At 35.3% G+C, this 24,444-nt stretch overlaps 1 protein-coding gene across 10 annotated transcripts in view; it reads right to left on the reverse strand.

Moving 5' to 3' along the window:
* ARL15 (ADP ribosylation factor like GTPase 15) overlaps nt 1-24,444 on the reverse strand; it is a 223,085-nt gene that overhangs the window by 122,569 nt on the left and 76,072 nt on the right. For 7 of the 10 annotated variants that reach the window (XM_021380026.1, XM_021380022.1, XM_021380024.1 and 4 more), the window contains 3 exons: nt 20,649-20,793; nt 18,497-18,556; nt 11,174-11,382 (listed from right to left, as the gene is read on the reverse strand). In XM_021380026.1, the coding sequence (XP_021235701.1) occupies nt 11,174-11,382; nt 18,497-18,556; nt 20,649-20,793 (414 nt within the window). Of the gene's footprint in view, nt 1-4,119; nt 4,165-8,725; nt 10,655-11,173; nt 11,383-18,496; nt 18,557-20,648; nt 20,794-24,444 lie in introns of those variants that run through there. The other 3 variants (XM_021380028.1, XM_021380029.1, XM_021380030.1) reach the window with 3 other exon arrangements.

A 24,444-nucleotide genomic window follows, 5' to 3' on the forward strand; every position in this document is an offset into this window, starting at 1 on the left:
ATTTACAGCATGATTTCAAAATACCTTTCATGTTTTAGAGAATCTGGTACTCCTCTGTATCTTCCTGGCAAATTCAACAAGAATCACAAACTTTTACAATTTTACAATTTACAACTTTCAGATATCTGAATGCTTTTGAATACTGGGATTTTCAACTTTGCAATTTAATGACAACCCTGCCTTTGGCCTTTCCTGACCTGTTGTGAAGTAAATCAGGCACACTAATGTGGGCTAACAAGTCTTTTTCACACTGTTCGATCACCCTGCATCTTTTTTCTCCGCAGACACCGCCTCTCTCCCACTCTCTGTCTAGCCATCCTCCCTCAAAGCAAACAAAATGGTCACTGTAACCCTGCATTACTGCTCATTAGATCACAGGTTAGTCAAGTGGAACTGCCCGAGGTTCCCAAAGGAGAGCTATACTTCAAAAATCTGTCCATGTCAAATGAAGAAAAAACCGCTGAGCGTGGGGTCACCCAGATCAATGATCAAAAGAGACTGAGAATAGTGGAGGGAAAAAAAGAAAAAAAAAAAAAACCTTTTTTGTTAAAAAAAAAAAAACAGAAAACAGCCTTCTGTATAATAAATCAGAATACAAAGATGCTAAGCTTTTTCTCCCTCTTAACAACATTCCATTTTTGCTTTAAAATAGAATACCTTGTTTTTCACAAAGATTTCCTAAAAATAAAATTACTTTTGAGTGTTAGGACTGCAATTTCAATGAAAGCCAAAATTACCTTAACATGATTAGCAAAAGAAATAATCATGGAAAATCTTAGGGATTTTCTCTTCATTATATAAATACTTAATTATTCAAAAATTGCAACTAAAATTGATTTTAATTATAATTTTTAAACTTCAGTTATGATTTAAACAGATTAGATTATGCACTCTGAATTTCATGAGAAATGATACAGGTAGTACATTAACAGAAAAAGTAGTCAACCAATTACATAGCTTGAACTGTTCTAGTACAACAGAGGTACAGGCGCGTGTAATACTTAATTGAGTGTGGAGCACCATTTCTGTAGACTCCGTTCCTTCTTAAAAAACAGATACAGCAATTACCAAAAGATAACTAATAAAACCACAAAAAAGTATGAAAAAAAAAACCAAAATCCTTCCAATTAAATAATAACTTCATCTCAAGTAATGAATTTGGACACATAGATAAGATCAAATTACTCAAAGAGAACTGTCTGCCTATAAAAGTTCTGTGCACATAAATGCTTTTGAAAGTAACACTGAGTAGAAGTGAGATAATGGCCTTCACAAGAAAAGCTCATTGACTACATCAATGATTTTTAAAGTTTTCTAGATGCCTTACAGTGCATATTAATGCCAGAACAAGGAACTTCAACCTGCACTTATTTTTAAAAAGATCTACACATCCGTACATGGAGGTTTTAGTTTTAAGACAATTTCTGATATTTGCAACTTCATACCTGAGCAGAATTTGAACAAAGACAACAGAGAACACTAGAAAAGCAAAGACATTAAGAAATTAATGCATTGCCATGGACCATTCCCTGCACTGCTAGCACTCTATTCTTCTTCAAAGCAGGAAAAAAAAGTCTTTTTCAAATCTACACTAACATGTTTTCAAGCAAGCATAATTCCATCAAGTATCTTCATAATGTTTTCTAGTTTATTTGGATGATCTTTCATGAATAATTTTCTAAACTAAATCAAAATTTTGAGCTGTTCAAATTCCAAAATAACAAGTTACTGTTTCATGTCAGACTGCTGTTATTTAGTTTCTAAACATATAAACAACTTTAAGAAAGCATTTACACTTACAAAGTTCCAGGGTACTTCTACTTACGTTGCTGAACCACTGAAGGAACGGGATGGTAGAATGGTTTCCTCTTTTTGAGAGAAACACCATTATGCATTAGATAGATTCTAAAGAAATAATGAATGCTGTTCTAAGCATACATCCCTGCAGAAGAAAGTCTTGAATGAAAAGCAAAAACACCATTCTTAGTTTCCTTGACCTGTGGGACACTTCACCACTTCCAAACTAGCTGAACTCTGTTCCATTCTTCATTTCTGCTTCATTCCCAGGTTGCTCTCATCTCTTTTACTTTACGACCCCCAAAGTTTTGGGGAGTAGCAGGGAGGGAGGTATACAAGTTTTGTCACTGATTCATTTCTGTTCTCCTGCTACCACTTATCCCTGAATTATTCCATTTTCAAAAACCACAACGTTCAAGCTTACAACCAGACAACAATCTTTGATTTCAGTTTCCCTGACACCCAGTTTCCCTCACACCCCACTCCTGTTACATGAATTCTTTACTCAGAGGGTGGTGAAGCACTGGCACAGGCTGCCAGAGAGGCTGTGGATGCCCCATCCCCAGAGGTGTTCAAGGCCAGGCTGGATGGAGTGTTGGGCAACCTGGTCTAGGGGGAGGTGTTCCTGTCCATGGCACAGGTTTGGAATTAGATGGACTTCCAAGACAAGTCATTCAATGATCTTCAGAAATGCTGACTGTTAAGAGGCACCAAAAGAATCCCATACCCAAGCTGATCACATTTTGTATGAAGCAGGTTTAAGAAATCTTTCATACACATAATCCCAACTAGCTTTTTTGAACTGTTGGCAGTTATGAACAGTCTTAATCTATGTTACTCCACACTGCAGATGCTTTATTTTTCAAGCAAATACTAAATTCCAATTTTAACTATCTATGTGAAGATGAAATGGATAGATTTTCTCCATTCAGATATTCCTCAGCCTCCTTTCTGGAATGACCATAAACAATGCCCTTCCTGATGTTCCATGAAGTAGAAGTATCAATTCCCATGGAATGCAGTGAGAAAATTTGTATCATACACTTCGTGCCCACTCAAATACAACGATGATGTGATCATAATCAACATCATTTCATTTATTAATTCCTATTACACTGAGTACCAAATAAAAATAATACAGAAAAGTTTATGCAAAATGATCAGAGAGACTCTTACATTGATAAGTCATTATTTCCCTAAACTTACTTTAGCGCTAAAAAGGCATTGTTACTTTTGCTTAAAGAAAAAAAAAATGTTTTCACCTTTTCAGAAGCGGCGGCTTACATTCTAGTGATCAAGAATTCATTCTACTAAAATTATAAGACGGATGTCTGAAAGGAAAACACATCCTAAACTACTTACACAATTGCAGAGTCTTCATAAACTTGATCCAGTGCATTACTAAATACTTCCCCATTCTTTTTCATCTGATCAGGATACATTTTTAAACAAAAAATATAGAGCTCTATTTGGAAAGCATTTATATAGCAACTAATTTATTCCATTTGATATTGTTATTTACTCTGAAGAAAATGCAGTCTCTTTTGCTCATGCAAAATGTCACAAGCAGTAATTAAATTTCTGAGCAATCAGGAACTCCTCTGAACAGTCATTTCGTAGACCTAAAGGCCCAAAAGAATCATGTAGTCAGATTTGTATCCATGAGGCCTCAGGATTTCATTTAATAATTCTTGATTAAAGCTCAGCAACTTTTGACCAAACAAAAAATGTTTCAGAAGCCAGTTCTCTTCAGCTCCAGTAGTCTTTAACGCATACCACATACGCATTCATAAATATACAAATATTTATGAAAAATGTTTATTAAAAGATGAACACAGATTTTATATCTGAAAGCCCTTGAACATTTCTTTAATCACTGCATTTTTTACTGTACAGACTATGCCATTCTCTAGTTTCATTCAATTTTTAGTTCTGCAAGTAAAATTCCTTCCCTTTGAATGACATTTTTTTTTGTCCTGGCAAGAAAGATGACAAGAAAGTCTGTTCATCCTGACCCACAGTGAAAATAAATGCTTTTTTCCTACATTTTTCTCAGCCACACTAGAACTACTTACACACTTATCTGAATCTTCCACTGGAAGAGAAAAAATATTTCCTAGAATTTCCTGGGTAACCTTCTACCACTGAGGTTCATTCGCTGCAGCAGAGTAAGCAAAGAAGTCAAATGAGAAAGACAGTAGGGGGAAGGGTCAAACTCTCACTGATTTTATATGTGCTGGGTTATAATTACATACTATTTCTCTGCATCAGTACCACTTCCAGGAACGTCCCCATTCATTCTTGCCTTCTTCCTGCTCCTTATCTGTGTTTCTACACTTATGCAGCTGCCTTGTGACCTGATTCTGTCTGGAAACAGGAGCAGAGGGAAGGAGGGGAACAGTAAGTTTCAAGCCCAAACTAGTCCATCACATGGCCGGACAAAGAGTTGCAGTGTCTGTCACACTTGAACGTTGGGATAGGCAAGGATGGCAGCATTAGAGTCAAAACCGCTGACAAAACAATCAAAATACACTCATCTATTCGTATATAAAACAATCATTTGCAGACCAACAGTGCTTTCAAGATCATTTTTCTGATATTAAAAAGCTATACACATTAATACTCCTAAAACACTACTGCAAACAATGAACCTTTTTCCACAGACCTGTGTCGTGTAGCTGCATGTGTATGTGGCAGTAATTCCACTTCTGCATCTTAGCTGCCCTTTCTACTCCCTCAGTTCCTTTCCTTCTTTCAGTTTCTGTAATTGTCTACGGGCACATTTGCAGGTATGTTCACAGCATTTTGTCTGTACCTTTTCAAGGGTCACTACAATTCTCTTTCAGCTCAGTTCCTTGAAGACTTATTTCTTTGTCAAGAAATTTATTACTCAGAGATTTATATTTATTTGCTAAATTGGTCATGCACATTGGTACATCTGTATTATTCACCTAAATGTTATCAATAATTCAAAATTATCTTTTGCTTATGAAAATCCAGTGTGTGTGTTTTTTGGGGGGGGAGGTGGAGTACCTGTCATGGCCTCGTTTCTTATAAAACAATAATTTAAACAAGTTCATCTAAAGAAAGGAACATACTTACTGTTTGGAATCTTTATGTCACCTTCTGATAAAAGGATTTTCATGCGAAGTAGAGACTTTCTAGACAGATTTATTAATAAGTCTGTAAAAAGCTTTTACAATTCTTTAATTTCTTCTTTCCTCCCATGCCAGTGACTCAAAGGTAACAAACACAGCTTATTCCAAATTTGCAATTTCTAATTTAAACTTGTATTTTGCAGCAGTAAATATTTACTATCTAACTTGCTATTAGTATAATTATTCTAACAATGCAACACTAAACTATCTTTTAAATATTTACATTGGATGCAGACTTGTAACACTATGAAATTGTTTGGCTGTTCACATCCAACTAGGACTCCACTCTACTCACAGGCTATTTTATTTTATGCTGATTTTTTTTGCATTAAATTTTATTTATATTACTTTATTTTAGGATCTTTTTGTATCTAAACCCTCTAGCAGCTCTGAAGAAGTTCTTTAATCAGAAAGGGATTTCCTAAGAGATGTGTATATAAGAATCATTTCAGCATTCTTCTAAACATGGCAAAACTAATATTTCTTAAACATCAGTTTAATAACATCCTTCTCTCCTGCAAATGTGTTCACAACTGAAGCCTGACAAATAACTCCACAGTTCTCACAAAGGCCACAGTTGTGAAGGAAGCAGCCAATACTCAAAATAGCAGAGTCCAGTTCCAAAACAATCTTTAAATATCAGGGGATACACCTTGGACGAGAAGTAGTATTTGCTGTGAAGGGATTGCAAATATTAAGGTCATTTAGGTCACTATGATCTCAAAACAGGGTAGGAATCCATATTTTGGCTATTTGCTGTGGTAATTTGAAGATAAATTATTTCACAAATTGTTTCTTGATGAACCAAAAATCTGCCCCGAATTTAACTTTGCTGTAGACATCCCTGTCATAAAGTACACAGATTTGCAACAGCTGGTGTTTAAGAATTCAGCTAGGTGAACTATTTCACGAGGTTTAATAAGGGCAAGAATGGGACTGACTGCAGCCAGTACTTCCATTTTCATTCTTGGCTTCAGGCTAAGTTTTTGCAATACCTGCTGCTGGAGGGCACTGGGATACTGCATGCTCTCTGAAGCATAACCTCTTAACATTGTACTGCTCAACGCTGTTTTCAGATTGTTAGTAATGGCATCTATAACAATATCCACACATCCGTAAGTTGAAAGGTTTTCCAAACAGAATCTATTTTTGCTTAAGTAGCAGAAAATACAAGACCATAAACTATGGCAAAATAGCATGAAGAATGACTCCTATCATGCAAAATAAAAAGAAATAATTAAGTCTTAGAATTAAGCCTGTTGTGCAGCTAGCTTGGATCATAAAGCATCAAGAGCAGAAAGAGCAGTTTTGACAGATCTCCAGCTCCCCTGCATGAGAATGAACCCCCATAGCTCCTGTCAAACCTGGATGTTCTCATGCAACAATTATTTAGCTTTAAGATACTTAAGACAAGAAGATGACATTTATTTACACAATAATTTCCAGACAAACAAGAGATAAGAAACTGGCAGTGTAACAGATTCTGGTCCCTACTTCACTAAGGTGGTTCTTTTAGCAAGCAGAGTCACCCTCCAATTTTCTGTTAGCATAAAATGACATTGGACAGTGTCCCCAGCTCAAAACCCAAACACCTAAATTACTCCAAAATAGATAAAAACACCACAATCCATATAATCAAGGAATTTTGATTTTAGAAGAGTTTGTAATTCAAAGACATTTTTAATCATGCTCTGATGAAGAAAAAGAGAAAAATGAGAAAGACTTTTCTCTAGAGTATGACAAACTAAACTAGAACTTTAAAGACCTTGTACGCAAGAGATCCAAAGCACTTGTGAGCAGCTCACTACATAATATCTTTACATGTTTTTTTCCTGACGACAATATTTGGAAAGATAACAACCTTAAAATAGATTGAGAAGAATTTTGGTTCCCTGTCTGTAATTCTCAGTCTACATTTAAAAGTCCTAGCATTACTAAAAAGGGGGATTTAGAAGACATCTTCAATGATTTCCCCTGGAACTAGTGTCAACAACTTATAAGTATGAAAGAAATATATCAATTGCCGGCACATTTGGATAACTAAAATAAAACAACAAAAATTACATTCTGTGGGTGTCTTTACACATACAGTCTGGAAAACAACCTTAAATACAAAAAATAAATCACAAGCTCCCCAAAACCAGTGCCCCAACTTGTAATGTAGCTGCTTCACCACTGAACTGGCAATGCTTCATGGTTCAATTCCCTTTCAGCCTTCACTAGCTTGACATGCCTTCTACAAATCCTCAGAAGATTCAGATGAGTGTTTGCCTCTTCCTTAAGTACAGTGGCTATGGACAGCTTTCAGTTCATCCTGCCTGTCACTTCTAAATACTCTTCTGACTTTGGAAATAAGTGATTTGCATTTTGCACACTGGTTCAAATCACAGACATACACTGAAATATCCAGCTCCGAGTGTTATTAAACAAAGTAGCACAGATTCCAAAATAAAAGAAAACAGTTTATCATCACAGTAGCACTTCTATTCACTTGCAAAGCAATTTACAATGCTCTTATCACCATAAAGCTCCACTAATATTTTAGGCCTGTAACAGAAATCTGACTAATCAAAAACACTCATCTACAGTCAAAAGGAACTCTGTAATGCCAACAGAAACTATCATCACTTAGATCACTACTACATTTTTTCTATCTCAGAGAGAATTAGGTATGCTGTTCTAGAATTGCAACCAGTTCTTTGGAAACAGTGGCCAAACTTCTATGACACCTTCACACTTCCTTCTCCTCTGCTGAGTAACTTATTTCTTGCTTTTAACTCTTTATATTTCCTAATTCGGAAGGGTTCCAAAACAACATTAAGAAGTGATTTCCAAATGACTAATTCTTTATTATTGTACTTTTAATCTAAAATAAGGCTATTTTACAACGTACCTATTGACTCAAATACAATTGCTTGACTTTTGTGGTCCAACTGACATACAGAGTCTTTACTTCAACAACACTCTTGAAATCTTTTATCAGCTATTAAAAATGATTTAATTATGTGCAACTGTCACAACATCAAAACAACTTACAAATATCTTTGATATGACAAAGTGGAATAAATACGGAATCAATACCACACAATTTGACATAACACAATTAAAAGGCTCAGTATTTAAAGTAACTTCTTAATTCATAGTTTTTAGAACAAAACCTCAAATGTATTTTTTTTTGTTTATCTTCCCTCTAGTGGAAGATAACGGACAGGATTACATTTACTGATTAGTATTTCAGCTTAGCTTCTCCTGTAACTTTTTCTGATAACTTCAGTAACATGAAGTATATTCTCCAATCATGTCCACCAAACTGATTAGATTCAACTACAATTCATGATTAAACAAGCTCAGTGGATATTTTTTCCAAATAATTACTGAAGTTTTGAATTGAGCTACTCATGATACTTATTAATTCTTACGGCATACAGCTTCTACAGTATTGTTTCTACCTGTGGAACGCATGGAGTAAAACACTTAAATAAAATACAAAATTCTGAAAAGCTAAAGCAACTGCACTTCTCAACAATAAATAAACTAAAAATTTTCAACAATAAATAAACTAAAAATTCTCAACAATAAACTAACATCTGTTGCAGAAACTGCTTGGCACTTGTTCAGTTTTGTGAGGAATTTTTGTTACAGATAAATATTTTTCTACAGTTCCTACTACACACCACTCAACTCAGACATTTTCTTTAATTATACTCCAACAGATCCTTTCATATCCATTAAAGAAAGATAAATTGTTGTCTAAAAGAATACACACTTCCTTTAAATTTCAACTGTGACTCATTTATTTTATGACAGAAAAAAATCAAGACAATGTCTAAATTTTAAAATCTTAATTTTTCTAAATAAAAGACAATGTCTAAAACAAGAAATAGTCCTACAATTATACAGTATTTTATTTTCTTTCATGCCACACCTCACTAATGAGGATGAAAGCACAGCAAAAAGCACACCTTTAAGAAAGCTAGAAATTTCTAATTCAGCATCTGCAAAACTGAGTAAGCCTCCTACTTCGCATTCACAGCAAGCACACTACATCATTTTTTCAGGGACAAAATACCAGGAATAATTGTGTGACAGTCTCCCTCAGTTCATCAAAATACTCTTTTTTTCCCCTTATTATTCTTAAGTAAAGAATTTCAAAGACATACACTGACATCTTGATACAATATTTTATCTGAACATATGCATTAGTTGTGCACATTTAATAGAAATATTGTATTCAGAATTTCATAATGACTCAAAGTAGTAATCAAGACTTGTTTGCTATAAATATACATCATACATACAATAGAAATATACTTAAATGCTACAGTAAGAATATAAAGATCTGTTCCTCTACTGAGATGTCATGCAGTCAGTAATGACAGGGAGGGATGAGGAGGGAATGAGGATAAATGAGGATAAACAAAAAGAAAGGTTAATTCCAAGTACATGAAAGATTTATTATATGCTGAAAAGTCTATTCACATTGGCTCAACTGCAAAATGAAAAGTTACATCTATAAACTGCAAACTAACTGGCACATATCACCTGGCACAAAGACAGTGGTTCCTCTCCTGTATTCATTACTCACATGAATCCAGAGAAGAAACATTTCTTAAATAAGATTTATAATCAAACAAGAGATGCTTGAAAATTCTTAAATAATAAAAAAGAACATTTCCATTGATGGAAATTATGATTTGTATAGCTCTATTAAAAAAATAAAATCGTAACACTTTGGGTAGATTTGGATGAATTAATTAAACACGATTTAAATGAAGATATGTCTCAGGGTAGTGTCATTTTGGACGTGAAAGGATTAGGAAACTTTTACCTTGCACAACAAACTAGAAAAAAAAAATAAATTTGTGTACTAAAATCATTATTATATTTCCTCCAAATATTAATTATCATTTCCTAAATCTGTTTTTGGCTGATTGAGAACTAGAACTTGAAGACTCAACCTCTGTATCATTTGAGCTTAGGTTTTAATATAACTTCATATACTAAATCCAAATCCTTTTTCTTTTTTAAACATAGATTCTTGTAGTAAAGAATCAACAATTTAATACAAATTTCTACAGTTTAACTCACACAATTTTCACTTATTTTCTTCCTCTCATATTAAAAACCCCACTATATCTCAATCCCATTTACGTTTCTCCTATTTAACACAAACTTTCTATTCTCTTAGAGACATTAATGGCAATAATGCAGGAGAGAAAGCACGTGCAAATGTAGTGTACCAATAGCAGTTATCCTACATAAGATTAAGTTTTCAATTAATTAAATCAGCATTCTTTAGAAAGATAATGCTTTCGACAAAGAAGCACATCTATGACAGAAAGAATTTAGAATAACTATCAGCAACAAAGTAAGGTACTGAAACAGTCTTAATTTTGCTGTATGAAAAACACAACTCAAAGAACAAACAAGATTTCACATACAATCTTTAATATGAAGAGTCTTTTAAATGACATTTACAAACAGAATGACACAACCGAATTTTAATTTCTTCTTATAACTTCAGGAATAGAGCCTCTTATGATGAATAAATAACTTTCTGCATTTTCTCAAAGGTAAGTGACTTCATTGGAAAGCGGCAATGAAGATTTTTTCAGAAACTTAAGAGCAAATGGTACACTGAATAGAAAAATTATATGATTTACCACGTGGTAGATACAAGTAAGATGATGATATTAGTTCTAAAAAGAAGAAAATCAGAACAGGCTAAGAACTTCAGAAAAAGAATTGCAACTATGTCCTCACATCAGTACATAAAAGTTAAGGAAAAAAGCTTTTACGTAAAAGGCTCCCCACAACAGCAAACAAGCTATCCGTTTCAGCAATTTCAAAGAATGGAGTAATGCAATAGACTAAAACTAATACCAAATAAATCAAAAACCAACAAGCAAAACAAACAACAAATCACCAATAAAACACTGTCCTAGCAGCTTTTGATAAGAGTAGTTAAAAACATCTTTTTATCCTTAAACAAATCATGGAGAAAATGCAGGAGAATTCTGTTTGTATCCAAGTATTACTTGTTGATAATGCACTGGAATAAATTCTTAGGGGGCAGGGACTGTTCTTGGTCTGTGTACTTACAATGAAGGATGACCGAAGCCAATCCTCAACGAGGATGTCAGGATAATAAATAATAATGGGTCAGTGGTGTGCAGACAGTAAATACAAACAGGCAAGATAATGTCACATTAACATACCTCTTGTACAGAGCGAGCTGCTGGTTTGTCTTGATGATTGGCCAGTATTAAAAACGGCAAAGTACATAACTGTGGGTGCTGGAGAGCTGAATGTAGTTCATTCCTAGCAGTTTCTAGATCATCTTCAGAGGAGGCACTGTCTAATACAAATATTACCCCTTGGGATCCTTGGTAGTAACGACTCCAGTATTTCCTGATATTGTCAGCCCCTTTCAAAACAACAACAACTAATTAGGACAAATATAATTGAACATATGTAACACTAGTAACTGAAAATAACCCTTCTACTTGTAACAACCAAAGCAATCAACTAATTTTTTTTCTCATAAATATACATCATTGAAAGAACAATAAGGAAAAAAGCAACCATAAATCTGGCACATGCATACACAAACTAACATCATTTAAATAAGGAAAGAAAGTGACTCAAGGCCCTGAAAGTTTCTGCTCTGTAAATAAGTACTGGTAGAATTACCACACTAATCCCATCTAATCTAGGCTAATCCCATACTTTCTCACTGAAATATCCTGATACTAACACATGAACAAGATAGTTTTTGCCCATCCTTTCTTCCTTAGCCCTATAGCTGTAAACGGTAGTTTCCTTCATGTCAATTGTTCATTATTAAGTATGATAAAGTCTTTCATTTCAAACCTCCAAACTTTCAAATACCTTGTAATCAAGGAAAAAGGTGTCAGGAAAGCTTATTAAAATTACAATTACATGTATAATAAGAATGGTAATACACTAGTGAGTTGAATAGCAAATGATTAGATAAGGTGGTAATTTTCAAAGGTATTCATTTCAACTATTTTGCTCTGTCAACCACACAGCAGATTCTGGAAAAGCCAGCCCCACAGTACACATGGTAAATGACTACAGGCTTACGTGTGACAGTAAGTCTTAGGGCACAGTTCAGCAGCACTCAGTCAACTCAACAGAAGCCAAGCAATAAGGTTATCTCTAGAAAGCTTTTGTGTACCCTGGAGAACAGCTTATGTTGTAATGTTGAGGTAGGAAAGAAAAGCTATTTGACAGCTGTCAAACTATCTAAATTACAATTTGGACACAGGCTACTCTGAATGTCTGAATCTGGCACTACACTCATGGGGTCTAGCACTGAAAAGTGAACAGCACTAGGAGAAAACTTGACATGTCTGCAAGACAGTGATTTGTAGAGATGAGCTGAAGGTATCCTTTACATACACCACTAATCTTGAGGTTTTAGGGAAAAGTGAACTTCAGCATAGACACAGATACCAAGTGCTGATGAGAAAACTTTGTTTTCCAGTGAAACAGAATAACTACCACAAATGTTCTGACCAACATGTAGTCATAAAATGACAAGGTAATGTAAATAATTACTACAACATTGTCATGATACTTAAAACATTCACTTTATTAAAGCATTGTACAACTGAAAAGAGCCTCTAGAAAAAGGTGAAGATTAGTATCTAAGAAGGAATTCCTTATTCCATATCCTTTAAGCATCCAACGCTGACTACTCAAATCTCACTCCACAGAATTACTCCCTTCTCTGTGTCATGGTTTTGTGATTTTCGGTTATTGGTATCCCACATCATAACATCATGTAGTGGATATACCTGGTTCTCAGAAGAGAAGGACTACTACAGTCCCCACGGTACTTTGCTCCTCTGTTACCATTTCCAGCCGGAGGGAAAAGATAAAAGCTCGCAGTATAAAAACTTGCAGATCACGAGACCTCATCCCTTTTTCCGCCCATCTCTCGTCTTGGCAGCACCTCGCTCTCCAGCTGTCTTATCGTCGGTAGTAGAGTAAGGCCTACCTTGACTTTGGGACATTCTCTCTCTCTGTGTTGGATTTATCAGCTTAAATTGTAATTATATTGTATTATAGTGTGTGTTTTGCATTCCGATATCTTATTTAGTAAATTAGTGTGTTTCTCCTCAGATTGTTGCCGCTGTTTTTTGCTCTCAGGGCCATCTCCTTACCCTTTTCCCCTTTTCCCTTTTTACGGGGTGTGGACCCGTGGATCCCCCGTCCCCTTCGTCACGGAACCGGGCTGAACGCCCGTAAACCGTTGACACTCTGTATTAATGACACTGAAATCTCAAGCATCCAGTCTCTCAATTTTGTTTCCAGCACAATTTAGGTGGCTAATGAACACTGTGAATGCACACTTCTTCCTATATGGGAAAATTCTGTGCTTCATTCATAGTGGTGTGAAGCTATCTTTATTTCCCTCCTTTTCAGTACTTTCAGGAGAACAGAACATAGCATCACAGAATTTCACAGAAAGGAACTCAAAGGTGTCAGATTTGTTAGCTGTCAAACTTTCAGCATGTCTCCATCAATAGCACAACAAATGTCACAGAGCCCTTACTTCAAGACAGACAAGCCTGTGCATGAAAGCTTCTACTAAATTGAAGTTCTTGGAAAGCATCTCTCATCTTTTCTCTGCCTTCCAGGTTTTCCCAAGGAGATTTCTATGGAAGTCAAGTTTTCAGTTTTTCCCTGTTAGAAACCACAGGTGCCATCTCAAACTTTGAATCTCCAGCTATCCTGATATTTAGAAACATTAAGACAACATATAGGTTTCAAGCAGTTGTACGTTTTAAAAACATATTTATACTTGTCTCTGAAAACTCAGTTTGATCCACTTAGGCATGTGTATTATGTATATTATACTGCCATCTTAAAACAAAACATGTAATTTAAAATAAAAATCTCCTGCTCTAGTCATGAGATTTTACAGATTATGTTAAAAGGACAGGAAGAAAATACATGCCCTACAATATGTGCTAATATTTATTCAACTCTAGACCTGAAGTTTTAATAATTTGCAGTAGGAGACACACCACAGTGGACTGGATTTTATATCTGACAGCTGTTCTGAAACTCACCCATTTTTTTGCCCTCTTTCTCTAGAAACACAAACACATTAAGTCCTCTAGGAGAGTGAATCATTTAGTGGTTTCCTCTCTTCCTATTACTCTATCTCTATTCCTCCTCCACCCCTGTTGGAGATGCCATAGCAGCTCATATTGCAGAAACAGCAAAGCTCTTCCCAGGCTGAATACTGCTACCAGCTCCCAGTGTGGCTTAGATGCAACCTCATCTTAGCTGAATCACCTTCAGCAACAGCACTCATAATCTCCAACGAAAAATTCTTTATGCATCTATCTCTACAGCACTTAACACCAGTGGGCATATAAAGAATGCAGTAAGTCTACGACAACTGTGTTATTTCTGTCTGTCTAGCCCTTCTGCTGACTGGCTAACAGAAGTTTGAATCAGCTTTAGCCTTTGAAAGGATCAAAGCTATTTCTAGCTTGAATCAAAAAAATCAAACTTTCTTTTGGAGATGAGAGTTGTTCAGAAAGTATAAGTATGGTTTATAATGATAAACTAGGATGCTATACTTCCTGCCCTGCCAGTTCAGCCTGAAGAAAGTAGAGTTTGAAGTTCATTAGGAGACAGAGACTTTTTAGCAAACCAAGGAGTTTTGACTTTTCACAAAAATTCTATTCAACAAAAACTAACCCCCACCTCGCAGAAATTGAAACAAGGCAATTTTGATTTTTTGCTTATCAAAGCTATATATAATAGGATTAGCAGTGCTTGCATGGCTCCTATTTGCTTCAAGGAAGATAGGAGATAGATTTGTAAAGAGCTAATTGTAAAAAAAGAACATTTCCCCTGAGCAATGAAAAGATCGCTACTGCTCAATCCTTGTCTGAATTTCCTCAGGACTCAAGTTAACAAGATCAGTAAACAGGTGTAAATGATCTCTCTGATCTATGAAATGAGGAAACTATTTGAGTGAGCCTGGGCTTAGGCACTATTTGAACAGAAGGCTGAGTATGATTGATAGCAAACAGATCCATCTTTAATGCTTTCAGAATATGAATGTCTCTATGAGACTCACAGCTTGGACAGCTCATCAGGGTCATTTAAAAATGTCACTTGCTAAGGTGTTCTGTAAACCGTTAGATGAAGATATGTCACGTGCAGATAGCTAAACATGCACTCCATCACCAGATTTTGTACAGGTGTCAACTGCTTTTTAGTCAAATACAGCAAGGAGACTTTACTGCTTTGTTCTAATATGTCCCAGTGAGTATGACTTAGGCTGGCATTTACTTGTGGTATCAGTTTTCTGATGACTAAACAGATTAAATTTTACTACCCTACTAGGCTATGTTGTTACAGGAGCGTTCAGTCCTACTCTCTTTCTTCGTAGAACAAGGTGGGACTGTGGTTTGCCCATACCTATTTAAATATGAAATTATATTTAATGGAATCAACATCATTTTCCCCTTTAATGGATCAACATCATTTTCCCCATCCTACCTCACTTTTTCACAAGGCAGATACTACCTGATAGCTGTTGCCATCTTCTCCAGGAGCTTGTATTTCCCATTCAACTTGGTTTGCACAACAGCATGACTTCCCCTTCCTACTTTCTCTTTTTTTGCTTGTTACTTCCAAATTAGGACAAAATACACGTGCTTTGTTTAACCAGTCTTGTTTAAAATTATTGGTTCTTCAGCTCTCACCTAATTCAGCTGGTTTAACAGTGTGAATTTATTAGTTTAGTCATGAAGCTTAAAGAGGAACAGCAGTAGGGAGGACAGTTCTCTTATGCCAGGCTTGCTCAATTTCGTGGAAATCCAAGCATCTTTGATATTAAGCATTCTATTTTTGCTAAGCAGATAACACTTAAATGGAATTTAAAAGATGATTACACATCATGTTGATTTTCTATGCTTATGAAAAAGACCTTTGAGTAGATTACAAAAACTTAACACAAACACATGGCAATATATTTTAGTACATAAAACAGAGAAAGTTACTAAATCCTCAAACATGTTGTTAGTATTTATAAACTTGGGAAGAAGAAAAAAGAGCTATTCACATCCAAAATCACACATTTAAATTTGACCGGGTTCAGCAATTGGCATCTCACAGTAGTTTCTAAGCCTGCGTTTACAAGATAGCAAGCTAAATTATAAAATACAACTGTAAATTATTAGGTGGCTTCCAGAATGGGCCTGTAATCTTGATTTAGGGCTAAGTATACACATCACGCAGACGCCATGACATTGCATTCTGTTTTGACAGCATTTCAACAGTGAATGACTGTATAAACATACTGAATAAATGATGGTACTTGGTCTCTGGATTGGAAAAACAATTCTTAGAGTCAAAGAAAAAGCTTTGTGTTGCCTATACGCCTTCATTTTCTGTCTTGAGAATAAACCCCACCATTCCATATCCCAAACTACTTCCAGAGTTAGAAGCAAACAGACTTAGAAGCTTCCAACAAACATGTTCATATCAACCTCGTTCTTGTAGCCTTTCCTCACTCTTTTTTGTGTTCATCACACACAATTTCACCTACAGTTACGAACAGAGACCGCTGCACCACAACAGGAAATCATCAAATCTGTAATTTCTTTCTATATCATTACTCAGTTAAGTTGTGTAATGTAGAGAGATGTTTCAAGTTACCTCAGAAAGAGTATGTTCTGAAATAATGTGGTTTAGGGCACGCCACATCTGGGGCTCAGTAATCCAAACTACAGACATTATTCTATGGACAAAGTTTTTGGAATAAAATAATACTTTAATTTCACAGAGAGCAGGAAGGAATTATTTGTATATTAAAATAGAAACTTAGAGGATGGCAAGTTCAGTTCAAACAGTAAACACAGCAAGAGCTCCTTTTCAAGTAATATACCTGATTTGAAAGCTACATTCTTATTTAGAATAAACATTTTATATATTTTTTTTATATGTGTGAAACTGGATAAAATTTCTGATTTCTGGTAGGAAGGCAGTCTGGCTTAAAAGTAAGTAAAAACAAAAGCAGAAATAGCACTGGTTTTGTTTTATTTTACTTTAATATTCTAATGTCATGTACTTCAAAATATAATATATATTCTGTATGTATATATATACATACACATTATATGCATATATATGGGTTGGTGGGCATATATATATTGATCTGCAAAAGAGCACAGCAAACTTTGTTCCACGTCCCTAATCCTAAAGCCCAATGTAGAGATAATTAGAGTAGAACGGGGAAAAAAAAAAGACTACTGCTTTCTATATATTTGGCATTAAGTTTTACAACCCCTACGGAAATGAAGAAACAAAACCTGGCTTCATTAGCAATTCCAGGAGGCAACCAGGACACTCAAAACTATTAACATCTTCAACCTCAAAGAAGGATACTGCACTAGCCAAACAAAAGGAATACAACACAGTCAGCATCTGTTTCACATAGGCTGCTTGGCTGCTGAATACAAGAACCTTAAATAGTATGACTTTTGCTGTAAGTTCTTTAAATATTGGCTGTTACTACTTTGCTGTACGAAGTCATCTAAAGCTTTCAGTTTTCAGTTACATAAACCTAAAAGATAATTTAAAAATAGAATATCAAGAACCAGAACTATATAGAATTTCACTTTTGAGTAACACATAGCAATGGATGATGACTTAAAAACAGAAGCATTCCCACCTTCCTCCAAATGCCTGGACAAGACCTTCAAACTAAAGAGAACTTAGATAACAACTTCCTAACAACTGAAGGCAAAAAGCAGGAATAAGAAGAAAAACAGAGGCATCTCTTCCACAACACTTTGTGTTCAGTCTTTCTCATCTTTATCTGCTGTGGTGGAAAAATAGTAAATTTATCAGCCCCAATAATCTACAGTTTTTAAATGTCAAACAAACAGTAGTTTGATATTGTGAGAAATGCTCATACTCAATATTCCAGGCTCAGATGGAATTCACTAAGAATCACAATGTATTTCATGCTTTTGCAATAGCAGGCAACCTTGAGAAAAGGCATGCCGGATCAGACAGACGCAACAGTTGATATTTCCTTCTTCCCAGTGCAAATTTCCTCCCACTTCCTCATTGGCTGAGTACTCCAGGGTTCACAGCCTATCAACATTTCTAATTCCCTCAGCAGATTTCCCACACCTGTTTTCTGCTTGATTAACCTCTCCCTGTTCTCCTCCTATTCTTGTTTAGTTTTTACCTATTATGATATGCTGGGATACCCTATCATAGTTAACCTTCCCCACTAGCAAACATTCAAACCGCAGAACCAGTTTCTACCAGTACATCTCCTGATGTTACTCAAAAGTGCAAGTCTTCTATTCTACAAGCAGGAATTTATCTTGTATCAGAGCTCCATGGAACCTACTGGGATCTCTTTGGAGTCATAACTTCTTACTGTTATGCAAAAAAAATTTCTTCATGCACAATATGATGAGATTTAGACACCGTAATTTTTAAATAATCAAGTGAATTAAATGCTATACCTCCAAGTTCTTTTACATTCAAGATGGCATTCTGGAATGGCACTGCTTTTATGCTAAAACCTAAAAAAAGAAAAGAGATTAATAAATTATTTGTTACAGAAATATATGTGTATATGTAATGTAAATTATACCTGAAAGAAAGGGAACATAGAAGGCTTGCAGCAATCCAAGCACACTGCTCGTAATTTAAGCAAGAGTCTAGTGTTACGTACATACAGAGAGGCTTACATATATGTAAGTATATATAATAATAATACTCTATATAGGAAAAAATACATCTGTTCTTTCAGCATAATATGTACAGATAGAAGCTGCATTCATTTCCATCTGGCATAAACAATTCCAACATAATTACAGACCTACAAACTAAATAAACAAGTCTTGAAAAGTCTGTCAGTCTGGGTTTTTTAGTTACCACTTAACAGAAACAAGGAATTTGTTTTCTCCAATCAGATAAATAAAATATTCCAGAATTTCAAGTGCTAGTGTAAGAAAATCTGAACAAAATAATTTTGAAATAGCTTGTTGTCTCAAAAAAAATCCTACACTCTTCCTAGAAAAGTAAAAACTGGAATGGACCTGAATGGCATTGATGAGAAAAGCAAAAACACAGGTCATAGTTGGAAAACCGAGTGGAGAAGCTGTCACACTGCATTCAGTGATTCTCAATCATATTTTCTTATATAGCAAAGGTATTGTGCATATAGATAGAATTACTGAAGTTGAATAGTTTGGACACTACCTAGTTTTCTACAGAGTCTATTTTCATTGCTCAAGTTGTATAAATATATGACAGTAATTTATTGCAAATATCTAGAAATACATAAGAAATTTAATTTTTAAATGAATCATGTTTTTATTATTTCCTTTGACAGATCTATACAGCTGTTAGAATTGCTGTTACTATTTCTTTCAGGGTCCAAAGTGTTAAAACCTTAATTTGCATTAATTTCAGGTGAACTCTAAAGATAAAGTTGAGGGGAAAAAATTACTAAATTGAACAGCAATTTCCCTCTAAGTATTTGAATTAAACATTGACCACAATGAAGTGTCAGATCTTTTTAACATTCCTAACACTACCACTGCGAAGGCAATGAGATAACTATACATCACAGAAAATATTGGATTTTCTCTTGCCTATTTTCGTTCACTTTTCATTTTATTGATTAACCTTATGTTCTTGTAATTTAAAAAAAGATACACTGAAAAACAGCGGTGCTAAGGGACAATCATATAAAATTCAAGTCCATGAAGTACAGCTACAATATAAAGCCATATAACTATGCACACAAGTTGCTCACGCAATGCTCACTACCCTCAGCAGCTCAACCTTAAACTGCTGTAGCCACATAACCAGATTTTTTTTCCATCTCTTACGACCTAATCTGTCCTCTTTTTGAACTTTGCAGCCAGGTATTCCTTTTACTTACTCTGAAATTTCTTTTTTAATTTTTTTTTTTTGTCTGGGCTTTTTTGCTTACAACTGTCTTTAGTCCTTCTGGTTCATCTATATACATATGCATAGTCAGCTTTTTTTTTTTTTTTTTTGTAGTTAAGGTACGTTTTAGCTGTTGTTGTAACTGTTTCTTTGTATTTTTACAATACCTTTAATTTTTCTTTTTAAATAATCTGTTCTTGCTATATAAACAAGTCTCTTTGCTGATCTAAAAGAACAGAATCACAAATAATTTCCATTACATTAGTCTTTTGGTTGCTAGCATATGCCAAAAGGTATAAGAAGTTAAATATGATGTAACTGTCAGTGCTTCATTATCCCATTCCAATTTGTGTCATGCCCTCCTCTTTTCTGATTGTATAACAAGACTGCTTAAAAGCCAAAAATAAAGAGAAGAAAGAAACTTTTTAAAATGTCTGCCTACAGTAAATTGCTATTGTCCATTTCATAAGGTTTTACTTTTACATCACAATGTCTGTTCTGACTTTTGACATATTCCAAATTTTATGTTTTCATGGATATCCCCCAATATACAGCCAAACATTGAACAAGTTGTGATAGCTTCAAAGCAATCTATTACATACCCTCAAAAGCAAGATAACTCAGCTGAAGTTCCTTACTGCCATTGCTGTTTGTTTCAAAAGTTACGTTTGGACAACACCCTAAGCATATCATGAAATGAAGACAGCATCCTACCTGTGGTAGACACTATATTCTCTGGGCTTTCACTGCAAAGCTGTGACAGAAGACTTGTTTTGCCGGAACCAGTGAGGCCTATGCAAACCAAGTCATATTCAGGTCGTGGTGGTGGTGGTCCTTTGCAGCAAAGTGCTCTAAAACACTGCCAGGGGGAAAAAAACAAAACAAAAAAAAACACACACACACACACACACACACAAAGAAGAGGTTACTTTTTTGCAAATATTTCTTTAACAAGATTTTTAAAATCATGTTTATAAATTGAAAGGTGCTGGGCAAAAAAAGAAGTATATTTAAATTAAATTATATTATTTAAATTAAATTTAAATTGTGCCAAAATCAGCAGTTAATAGAGATCAGATCAACTGAAATGTAGAGCAGTTTTACAACTAAACAAATATACCTGTTAACTATTCACATAACCCTCATGGAGCTGGAGTGAGGAAAATGACTTATTTTTCTTGAAGAGAGTCAGAGCTTGTGTAGTGTGGTAGGCATGTGCCCTACACAACTCTGTAGTTCAGTATTCGTGAGTTTGCTTCTGAAAGCAAAACTGGCAGAAAACTCTAGTTCTAAATCCAGTACCTGGTGTCAACACCAAAGCAGCTCCTGAACAGCTTCTGGCCATGTTTTCCCTGTTGGCAGAGGAAAGAATCAGGGAGCTTTGCTCCACTGATTTCCTTCCTGGCCTTGCTTTGACAGATGCCTAGGAGGAGGAGGACAGCATTTGTCCTAGTCTACAATTTCAGACATTGAAGAGTACAACTTGAAAGAAATATATTTTGCTGGACATAGCTCAATCTGTAAAAATGTAGGTTTCTCACTGTTTCCTAGAAAAGTATGAATTAATCACAACAAAGAATATAAATCACTTGCACAAAGCCTACCTTATGGTTCTGCCCATGTCTCTTAAATAGCATTGCCAAAATAGGCTGGACAATCTAACAGATCCTTCAAGTCCTTAGAGTAAGGCTGATTAGACCCTTCTTTATATGTTATATGAAAAACTACATAAAAATCTGATATCATACCATTCTGGGAAAGCTAGCAATTTTGGATTTAAGGTCCAGGATATAATCCCTCCACACAAACACATATACATATAATTATCTTTCCCCGGTACCTGTTGCCTTCACGTAAGATTACTCTTCCTATAATAAGTACTAGAAAACATGTTTGTGTATTCGCTTCTCTCCTGTATGTTTTGTCTTTACATATTCTAAGCTTTTGAACCTCCAGGAAAAGAAACCTGAGTCTCCGCATCTGTCCTGGGGGCGCAGATCATTATTAGACTTCAGTATTTTTTTCCATCTTAAACACTAGCCAATCACAGCATTGAAAAAAGAAACCGAGTCTTTAAGAAAATATTCTAGTACTTTTCTTTGTGCATGCTTATCCTCTTTCATTCATGACTACTCCAGGAAGCAAGAAACTGAACAGAAGTTAATAAAACAGTGAGGCAACTTAGCAGTTCTATGTCCCTAAGCAGGCCACTGAATGAGAAAATGATTACAAAAAGATAGTTCACTATGACTACATAACTGTTATTGGATTTCTTCTGCATAATGTTAAACTACTATACATGTGTTGTAACCATATGGGTACCACCAGCATGACTGAAGCTTTTTTTTTGAGATGATTCTTGATGTGCAACTCCCAGTTACTTTAAACACATCTGAAATTGAACTCATGTGCAGATACACCACACTGAGCAGGGGAAAATCTCTCTGTCCAAAGACAGAATACTTTGCAACAATACAGTCTTGTTAAACATTTCTTCCTTTCTAGGCCTGAATAAAGATAAGAGAGTCCTTTAAAACAGGTATTACATACAATTCAAAAATGCCACCTCCCAAAGTCTTGTCGCTCTACATCATTACCATGCCAAAATAATTTTCACTGGTTTTAAAAAAAAAAAAAAAAGATAAACTCAGGAAAAGTTAAATTCCTTCAACACTATATAAAAATGTGAAATAAATATTTTAGGAGAAAAAACATTCGCTGTAGTAGTTAAGCTGAACAAAGGCAACAGTTTAAAAATAAAAGCTGTGCCTCTTAAAATTTGACTCTGCCAGATGATGTTTTCCAAGAAGGATAGCCCTTATATGTGTTTTAGATAAACAAGTCTTCTAGCTTTACTCTGTGACGTCAATTCACGCTTACCCTATGAACTCTACAAAATCATAGCAAATATTCTCCTCTGGTACTTAAGTGAAAAAAGCCAACTGAGTTTATTGCATGGCATAAGCTCCTTCAATATGTGTTTCCACTTAAGATATCGGGCTGAAGGCCACATAAAATTCTTTGAAGCTTGCCAGAGCTCTTGAGTCTGTGTCAGGCCCTTTGTACGCAGGCTTTAACAGGGATTCAATCTGTCCCCATAAAGATGGCATGTTTGCAAGAACTTCTTGATATCATGTTAAAAACTAAAGGAATAAGCGTGTTGATGAAAATCCATGCTTCTCATTGTCCAGATACTGTGACAGTTATTGTGTACCTAAACACAACTCTTTCAACCCTGAAAACATTAATTATCTGCAGTTCTGTCAAGAATAATTATTGCTATCTGTAGTATACATACAGAAGTTGTGTGTGTTAAACAAGCTCCATGGACTGTTTCTGTGAACTTCAGTCTGTCTGAAGAGTTGATTTCCTAAGTCTAAATTAGCCTGCAGAGTCTTTATCTGCTGATGACTGAACATATGATCAAAACTCTAGGTGACTCTTGAGTGTCCTAGGCAGCACATGCAGACCCACCAGCCACTCACTCATCCTTTATCAGTAAGCATAGACAGATATGAAAGATCCTGAAAGTCAGCACACACATAACTCCAAAGACAGTAAAATAGCTTGCTCTAGATCACTCTCATATTTTGATATAAATACGCTCTTTTTATCTATCTCTTTGTCCTTATGCGAGGATTATTTCCTTCTACAAATACCTTTATTTTCCTGGTATAAAAAAGAACAGTAAATACTTTATCTTCAAAATCTGTTGAAAATTAAGCTGCTGTGTATACTACTTTCCACTGCCTGGCATGAGAAATGCTACAATTCTTTTACTACCAGCACATTTTAGAGGATATATTTAATCATATATTTAAATTTTTTAAACTTGTTTCACAGTCTTCCTCCTCTTAAAGTCAGTGAACAACTCTACCATCAAAAACATCACTAAACAGAATGATAACTGCCTTCCTGCTCACTGAGCAACTTAAAGTTACAAAGTCCTTGATGAACAAGGGTTATTTAAGCACTCAGTATAGAGACTAGGCTGCCATTCTTGCTACTTTGGCTTCTACACCTAGAATCACAGAATCATTAATGTTTGAAAAGACCACTAAAACAATCTAGTCCTACCATCAATCCCTTCCACCATGCCCAATAACCATGTCCCTCAGTGCCACATCTACACTTTTATTGAACACCTCCAGGTACAGTGACTCTACCACCTCCCTGGGCAGCCTGTTCTAGTATCTCACCACTCTTTCTGAGAATTTTTTCCTAATAGCCAACCGGAACCTCCCCTGGCACAGCTTAAGGCTGTTACCTCTCATTGCTATTACCAGGGAGAAAAGGCCAACAGCCACCTTGCTACAACCCCCTTCCAGATAGTCAATAAGAGAGTGATAATGTCTTCCCTGAGCCTCCTCTTCTCCACACTAAACAATCCCAGTTCCCTCTAGAGAATACATGGAGAACTCAGAGGTAATGATACAAATAAATAAGACTACATTCATTATTCTACTTTTGATTATGAACAGGAAACATATCCTGAGATTTTTCACAAAGC

Source organism: Numida meleagris, chromosome Z (genome assembly GCF_002078875.1).
Source record: "Numida meleagris isolate 19003 breed g44 Domestic line chromosome Z, NumMel1.0, whole genome shotgun sequence".
Taxonomy (NCBI): domain Eukaryota; kingdom Metazoa; phylum Chordata; class Aves; order Galliformes; family Numididae; genus Numida; species Numida meleagris.